Here is an 8706-nt window from a genome sequence, read left to right as displayed (position 1 = left end):
TGAAAACAGGGCTAACCTCAGACTGTCAACCTGGCCCTACGTGTTCTAAAACCACGTCCACACCTACTCAAATACACTAAAATCGGATGGGAAAAAAGGATGTGTATAAGAGGGAGAAAGGGAGTGTACTTTTCTTTGAGTTTACGTTTCTATTTTAGCCCTAAATGTAAAGGCACGCTTTGGGGCGGTAAGGACTGCGCATCCAAAGCTTACCCCCGGCTTCTGTAACATGAAGCACCTAGGGGTATTGTTACTCCCACCTGAATGGGACGCTAGGCCATCGCCGCAGGGTTACCCTCACAGGGGTGTCATAAGGCATACGCATCCGAACTTAATTAACCGGAGGTTTCAGCAACATGAAGCACCTACAGGTATTGTTACTCCCCCCCTGGATGGGATGCTAGTGCATCGCCGCAGGATTACCCTTACTACCCTCAGTAGAAGTATGTCATTGGTAACCATTTATAATCCCGGGTGGACAGGGAGACAAAGTGAAGGAAAGTTGCTTGTCTAAGTACGGGAACAAACCGATGGCGAGGCTTGAATCCGTACCGACAAAACTGGCCCCAAATTTTACTTTTCTTTGTGTACTTTTGTATATGGCAACTTAAACTCTTGGGAAGGCTCCCTGTTCCTGACACTAGGCTGAATTAGCAATAGAACGGGAACGTTATTTGACGACGGAAAAGCGGGCGGAAAAGACTTAACTCGACTTCCGGTGCCCAATTTGCCGCTCTGCCATTGATCAAACCAGTTGTTTAATTTGGGCGCGCCGTCGTAAACTGACGTCCCTGTTCTGCTAAATCAGCCTACTAAAGCTTTGTGCACGCGGTTTTGTTGAAGTTTTAGAGCGGTTTTCACTTGACTGTCGAAAGGGATTGGTTTTGGTTTTGGTTTTGGTTTTACTACGCCCTTTGGTTGGCTAGTGTATTTACTTTGGTTTTGGTTTTACGACAGTCAAGTGATAACCGCTCTAAAGCGCCTACAAACTTAACGCGTTAACTGCTTCCATCCACACGTGAACGACTACAAACGAATTCCGTCTTACATCATGTGTGGATAAGTTTGCTAATCTAGAAGGATAAATACCTTTCCCATGTGGACAGCCTTGGTGCATTTCAAACGTACACGAACTTGTGTTCACATGACCTTAGTACAGTTAAACGTCCATAAGGGGGCTTCCTTGGGGCCTAGTGGTGCAGGGCAGATATTTTACCTGTTACCACGCCCTAGCGTAGATAGATACTACACGTAGAATAAAAACACGTGAACACCATCATCAGAAAACCGAAGAAAAGACACTAACTGAACTTTCTCGAAAACCAGCAGACAGATCAGTATGGCGGTCCAAAAATGGTTTTGCCCCATTGTCCATGGGAATAGCTATACATCCCAATTCATAATTCATTAGTATGATTGACAGGCTATTCATCAGTGCCAGGCCAGTTAGTATTAAGCTACGTGCAAACGGACTCAACAACTGCCAACAATGTTGTGTCTGTTTGCACAGGGCTAAACGTTTGACTGGTTTCAAACTTTGCGCACCAACTCCCAAAAACACACAACAACATGCAACAGGGTATGCAAACGGACACATCATGTAACATCCAACAATGTTGGGAGTTGTTGGCCAACAAAGTTGTGCTCCTTTGCTTTTCTTATGCCCTTTTGCTTTAAATCTATCCACACCCGGGATCTCACATACTTGAATGCTTGGTCATTGTACCATTGTTCAATCTCGACCATCACTGCTTTGAATAGTCATAAAGATGGTACACTGTATCAATCTTTATTCTTTCAAAACATTTTGAGATAATCTCTCCCTGACTTGCTCCATGTTGATTTCTGTTGATTCAACTGAGACAATTTTCTGCCTTGACTTGGATCCTTTATCCAAAGAGAGGCTTCTTTTCCTAACATTCAGTACCTCTGCTAAGAACCGAATCAGTTCTTCATTAGCCTTACCCTCTCTAGCAGGGGCTCAAATCTGGACACCAAGACCATCTGAAGCAATATCTGTAAAAGAGATAAAGTAGATATTATTATACTTCCTAAAAACATCACAACAGAAGAAAATTCATCAGCGTCGTCATCATCATTACTATCATCATCATTATCACCATCATTATCATTTCAGTGCTGTCAACTCTCTCAGATAATCCAGGAGACTCCACATTTTGGACTGTATATCCCGGTCTGCAGATTAGAGTCTGAAATTGCCCGGATGATATTATTGCCGAAGTTTGCCATTTCTCGTAGACTCACCTTTCCAGAAATTATGAAATTTCAAATATTTTGCATTGTTTGAGCTATCGTACAATTAGTATCGAACATTTCCTCATAAACTCTGTTATGCCATCATAATCCAGGCAATAATGTGACTGGTGGAAAGGCAGCCAGTCGGCAGGTCAAATGTTGGAATGCAAACAACTTCTTTTGCGCGTTGTGTTTTCTTTACAAATGATGTTATGTGCCTGTGTTATGACGTCATCTTTCATCCCTTCCCTATTAAATCTCAATATTGGAAGTCGTGGGGAGTTGACAGCCCTGCTTGAAAGCTGATGTTGACCTGCTACTATACAGCAATACACACAACGTTACGTGAGTGAACATGCAATGTCCTACTATCTGATTGAGCTAATCCTAGTGCATGTTTTTACGCATCACATGAATTCATCAAAACATTTAGCAGCCTTCCATTAAGCTTATATACAGCTTAATAAATGCATGCGGGATATGAAAGGAGAGTTTCTATTTTAAGATGGCTCAACACATCACTGTTCAACCTGTAATATTGCTTTGCTTTGCTCCAGGTTTTGCTAATATCTTCACACAGATCCGTCCATCCTTTGACAATGAAATAACCGAAGCAGTTTCTTCTTCGCCTGGAACTGATGAATCTTTGCCCCAATTTTTAGCTCGCGTGACTTTACCCTTCTTGGACATTCTTTCATTGCTGTTGCTGGGACTCAAAGATACCAGTTTTTGCAGTCTTAGATTATATGCTGGAATAATATATGTCCAGCTTTGGAAAATAAATGCAAAAGAACCACATTGACATCTTCTGCAACCGGACTTAATCAGAAAATTAAGAGCCACAACCTGACTAGAAAATCTCCACATTTGCAGCTGAAAAGGTCAGCGGATTCCCTTCCAATGAGTAGAGCTGGTACACTTTGCTCATCATATATGACACAAATACTACGATAACGAAGAAAACATTTAAACGGAGGGGTGGGCAGAGTAATTTGCGTCTGGTTGGTATATGCAATTATATGCATATTTTTTGGTTACAGTTGACCTTGATCAGTTCAAGGGATTTAAAAATATATCAGATTCATCAAACACTTGAAGAAAGATACAGTTCATAAAAAGAGGCAAAGTTTAAATGATCCATCCTCTAGACCCCTCTCCGCTAAAAGATATCAAGAGGACAGACAATGTGAGCCCTAGGACTGGGAATGAGATCGCTTCTTGTAAATTTCAAACATGGCGGGTGTAAACAATAAACGAGTTACAACCCGTTCTAGTAAAATAAGCACCCTCGGAGAAATTTCACCGAATAGACTATCTGGTGAACGCCTCAATCGTTCACGCAAAGCTACTTCCTCCACCGTAGGGAACGAAGAGGACGGTAGTACCTCAAGAATGAAATTGGGAGAAAGGAGCGATACAGCTGTTGCGCGCACGACGCGAAAACGAAGAAAAATAATAGACAGTGTAAGTGAGGATGAAGATGGGGAAACAACTAAAACAAAGGTTAGTTTTGCAATTAACTCATAAAAATTATATTGCGTTTAAAAAAGGCGAGTAGTCGCGACTGATCGTCAATTAGTTTCAAGTGAATATGAGCTCAAGCCCAATTTTGTAGCAGTTTGGATTGACCATTCGATTCCTTTAATTTTAGTCAGCTGTTTAGTTTTTTAACATCAATGTATCAATGTGCTATTTATTTACTTAAAAGTACATATATAGTACATTGTTAGAAGATAAGACGAAACCCGTTTTAGTTTTTTTCCTCCTGGTTTTCGACTCATCACCATCAGTAGCCTGCAAAAAAAAAAACAGCCGTTTCTCCAAATGATTACATAATATATCTGGTAGTCGTGGGGTTCCAAAAGCAAATTTGTTCAATTTTAAGTTTCTCCTGGTCGATTTTGGTAAAGTGTTGTGTTAATCTGCGAATGAGCTCCAGCAAAACTCAAATGCTTCTTCGAAAGAAGAATTTATTCCACAAATATTGACTGTCTTGTTATTGAGTCATCGCATTTACATTTGACCTTTGTGGCCTTTTGTCTTCTGTCTGTCATTCGTAAACAGTAGCGAAAGCAATGTAACTACTCCGTCGTCCATTCAGCGCTTATGACTGGATTCCAGACAGATTTTATGTCATCATTGAGGAATTTCTGTCACTAAGTGGCAGATGTTCCTCCTCAAGGCAAAGAGCAAGGAGAAAATGGCTGTTTTAGCAGGCGACACCATCTGTAGAACAAAGGGAAGATTAAACTCAAACTCATTTGAAAATGTGCAAGCCATTAAAGGGGCTGTGTCATGAAATTCAGCCAAATTAGGAAATTACAAAATGCCCGTTAAATTAAGAGAAACATAAAAATAACCGCTTAAAACTTTAAAGGAAGGTTAAAATAACGTAACAGAAACAACAGATGCCACAGATGGGCAAAACTGAAAAGGACTGAAACGGATTGAAATTTATAGGGTTTTTGAAAACTGTTCAGCCTAACAGTTTTTCAAAGTTGGTCCCTGCTGCTTGCAACTTCAAAAATAATGCTCAGGAGACATATTTGTTTGTCTCAAATCTCTGATGTTGTCGTTTACTCGTAATTTCTTTACTTACTTTAAGTTCCATCGCGATTGAGGGCGACTAATTGGCAAAATTAAACAAAATGAACTGGACTGCCGTGACACAGCCCCTTTACCAATATCAGGAACGCTTTGTTTTAGAGAAGAAGAGCTGCTGTGAAGGAAGGGATAAACAAGGAGCAAGCTCTCGGTAAAAGAAGAGAACTAAGGTACTTTATTCAAGTGAAATTTCATCAATCAATTTAGGTTTCTGGGAAACTGTCTACCTAGTTAAAGCTATTTAAAGCTGAGGGGGGAGTAGCAAGCTCCCAGCGCATACCTAGGGTTGATATTCCTACTCTCCCCAACCTTACTGGGTGATTAAATCAAAGATGGCAGCCACATGATTACAAGCATAAGCAAGCAGCTTTTGCTCATCCAAGAAATGTCCCTGCAATTTAGGCTAGAATACTGGCAAAACAGTGACTTTGCCTATCAAATTTCAAGGCTGTACTGAATATTGTAGATATGTCAGGAAATGCAAACACAGCTTTTGAATTATTCATACATTTCTTAGTTAGTTCATTAAGCAAACTTGAGTACAGGGGGACTCTTAGCCAAGTGTAACTAGCTTGCATTATAGATGAAATGTAAATAGACAATGTATGTACAACGTACAACGTCAATCTCTACTTCCCAAATACTTTCTGTCCCCTATAAAACTCATAAGGAGTGATGACTAAATTTCAAATTTTGTACCACTAAGATTAAAGCAGAAATCTTGTGCAGCAGATAAGCAAGAACAGAAAGACAATGATCATGCATTTTTAAATTAATATGAACTCACATCAGTACATGGTTGTTTCTTTCCTTAGAGTCTTAATCAACAAACAAGTCTATGATGATATATCAGTGAAAGAAACTTATGATGAGGAAAGCTCCTCAGAAAAAGAATCTGGCATGGCCTCTAGTTATGTCACTTCATCATCATCATCATCATCATCATCATCATCAGAAAGAGACAGTGACTCACCAGTGCCAACTAGTGAACTGTCAGACAGCTCCTTTGATTATGAATCATCATTTAGCTCATATGAATCATCTGGAAATGAAGATGTAACATGGCGCATAAGGTATAGATCTGTTGGCTGAAAAAAAAGGAAGAAAAAGAGCTATTTTGAGTCAATGGAAGAGCACAATTAAAGGGGATAACAATTAGGAACCTCCTTATTCTTTATAAAGGGGCCTCTTTAATTTAGGAGATGCAAACTTTGGTCCCCAAAAAGTGTTTTGTTGATATATGATCCATGTTTCTACAAGCTCTATTTAACGGAAATAACTAGCTAGGGCTAAGGAATTTCCCCTGGCTACTATGAACATGCGTGATCACCCCTGGCTAAAAATTAGAACTGTAAAGAGAAATTTCTAGCTGTTTAGCTCCCCTGTTACTAGTTGTGTTAACCTAAAACATTAAGGTGGAATCCATTAGGAAATTGAGTAGTTTTAATTTTCAGAGGACAACAAACCTTGTACCAGAATAATTTGAAGTATATTGCATTGTTTTTTAATAGACCACTTTCGAATTAAAAATTACTGCTGAATACAAACATTAATGACACTTTCATACAGGGTTAGGCTCGACTTAAAGTAACATATTCAGAAATTCCGGCAAGTAAGTGTTTGAAATTTGAATATATACAATAGACAGAGCAATAAACAGGTCTTTTGCTCTTTGGAATTTTTCACTTCTTTAATTTAGCGGTCATAGCAAACTCAAAACTGGACTATTGACACTTTTCGAGGGCTATAAATGTAATTACTTTAATGTGAAACAACTCCAAAGAAAAGGTTCTTATGGGAGCCCGAGAAAAGAAACTTCAAAAGCTTCAAATTTGAAATCTTACGCATAACGTGTACCTGTGTTTTCGCGATTCCTGTGAAATGTGAAATTTATTTTCTCGGGCTCCCATAAGAAATTGTCTTTGGTGTTATTTTAGATAACTAAAAACATCTATAGCCCTTGAAAAGTGTAAAAAAGAATGCAATAATATTATGGCTTAAAATGTTGTAGTACAAGGTTTTTGTCCATTGAAAATTAAAAATACTCAATTTCCTGATGGATTTCATCTCAAAATGTTAGTGACAGCCGTTATCACTATTCAGGAGACAAACTAAGACATGTTTCACTGTGTCCCAAAACCCTGTTTGTCATGTAGGTAAAAATATATGTTACCCACTATCTCATCTCCTTTGTACAATGTAGTGGGGTAGTACTTGGTTAATCATCAATGATGCTTACCCAACCTCTACAAGTGCATGCATGTATGTAGAAAATGGAGGCCCCCACCGTATCCTAGTCAAATCTTTCTAGTCTCTTGTCACTGCTTGTAGAAATAATTAGCACAAAACCCACTCCCTTTTCTTTTGCACAGTTATACACAAAGCTAAAAATCACTAGGAGCACATGGCACTACAATCACAACACTAGACCTTATACAGGACAACCAGGCAAGAGGTGTATGTCCAGGGGAACATCATCTTTTAAAACTAGATTTTAAGAAGCCGGTTTTTTTCTATTTTCATTATGATGGGGGTCTATTAAAGGACTGTTTTGCTTCTTTGTCAGGAAAAGTCCCAGGAGATGTATTTCCAGGGGAACATCATCTTTCAAAACTGAATTTTAAGACGCAAGCTTTTTTCTATTTTCATTATGATGGGGGTCTAACGGCGTTTTTCCTTCTTTGTCAGGAAAAGTCCAAGGAAAAAAGCCCAAGCAGAATCAAGGAAAAGGATTGTTGCATTACGTTCTCAACAATTCAGTGATTCAGAAGATAATACTACTACAACTGAAAGTGAATCATCTTATCATTCAGATGATTAGCAGCAAAAAGAGATAGCATCTGAACAGCCTTGAAAAGCTCTTTCTTGGTTGATGACACCATTTTAGCAAGCAACGAGGCTCCCATATTTATCATATTGTCACATATACCTGTAGTGCATAGTGCGAGGTACCCATCAGATACAAAATCGAAACAGGTTTAGTTAGGTGTCAATGTTAGCATTCTGTGCATCAAATATAAAAGACCCATTATGGTAAGTCTGCAATAATCTGCAGGTTAGATTTTATTTACAGATTGAACATACAAAAAAGTCAAGACATGTATTTTCCATATTATTTATTTTTTACTCCTCAAAGTATATATCCTAAAGTCAACTTAACTCTCGTATTATGTTTAATCTATTTTTAACAAATTTGAACCACATGTTTGACATAAGCAGAGACTGTTTCTCAAAACTAAATTTAGTTAGCCTGCATTGTAGCCGAACTTGTCATCACTTGAGACCTAGAATACAAGGAGGAGAAATCATCAGAATTTTGACTGTCTGCAAGGCAGGCTACTAGTTAACAAATTGTGCAGCCAGAGGGAGTTACAGTCACTAATACCGATGGTTATCTGCCTATGAACAGACTCAACAACTACACATGATAATTTGACTGAGAAAACATAGTACTGTATACTTGTATTTTGCACTTTATAAAATAACTAAGATAGTACGCGAGTTCTGATTGGTTAAAAACCTAAGGTTTATTGTACTGCTAAACTCATAGATTAACCCATTCGCCTCCGGAAATTTTGCCGAAAAAAGCGTTTGATGCTAGTTTAGCGGTTTTCTCGTCACTGTCTCGTTAAAAAGAACTAAACCTTTCCACGAAACCGTTTACAGGTCGTACACTTTGCGGCCTTCTGATCCAGATGCAAAATGCCAGCTTGCGAAGTTCGGGCAAGCGCAAAAAACAAAATTTCAAGTTTTTGGGTTTAAAAGTGACAAAGCACTCTTGACTTTTACTTTTCGCTTTCTCTCTTCCCCTCCTCTTTCTCTTTTCTTGCCTCATTTCAGTCTGTC

The 8706-nt window shown here is 38.8% G+C and overlaps 2 protein-coding genes across 2 annotated transcripts; one reads left to right on the top strand and one right to left on the bottom strand.

Annotated features, from left to right (window-relative positions):
- Positions 1-980: 980 nt before the first annotated feature.
- LOC140937466 (UPF0235 protein HY04AAS1_1378-like) lies at positions 981-3122 on the bottom strand. The gene is given in 2 exon segments (XM_073387034.1): positions 981-2016; positions 2787-3122. Coding segments are annotated over 2 exon segments (387 nt in total). The 5' UTR covers positions 2947-3122; the 3' UTR covers positions 981-1789.
- Positions 3123-3482: 360 nt separating this feature from the next.
- On the top strand, positions 3483-8377 carry LOC140937357 (uncharacterized). Its single transcript, XM_073386912.1, has 4 exons — positions 3483-3759; positions 4963-5030; positions 5676-5933; positions 7549-8377. Exons 1-4 carry the CDS (start codon positions 3490-3492, stop codon positions 7679-7681), a joined length of 729 nt encoding a protein of 242 aa, XP_073243013.1. The 5' UTR covers positions 3483-3489; the 3' UTR covers positions 7682-8377.
- Positions 8378-8706: the final 329 nt, after the last annotated feature.

Source organism: Porites lutea, chromosome 5, assembly GCF_958299795.1.
Source record: "Porites lutea chromosome 5, jaPorLute2.1, whole genome shotgun sequence".
Taxonomy (NCBI): Eukaryota; Metazoa; Cnidaria; class Anthozoa; order Scleractinia; family Poritidae; genus Porites; species Porites lutea.
Note: the sequence above shows the minus strand (reverse complement) of the source record. Positions and strands in the feature narration are given on the sequence as shown.

What these genes read in the sequence shown, in the direction of transcription:
- LOC140937357 (XM_073386912.1), top strand. Translation starts at nt 3,490, where the DNA reads ATGGCGGGTGTAAACAATAAACGAGTTACAACCCGTTCTAGTAAAATA. An exon ending in GGTAAAAGAAGAGAACTAAG is followed by an intron (nt 5,031 to 5,675) that starts GTACTTTATTCA and finishes TTCTTTCCTTAG; the next exon opens with AGTCTTAATCAACAAACAAG. An exon ending in GATGTAACATGGCGCATAAG is followed by an intron (nt 5,934 to 7,548) that starts GTATAGATCTGT and finishes CTTCTTTGTCAG; the next exon opens with GAAAAGTCCAAGGAAAAAAG.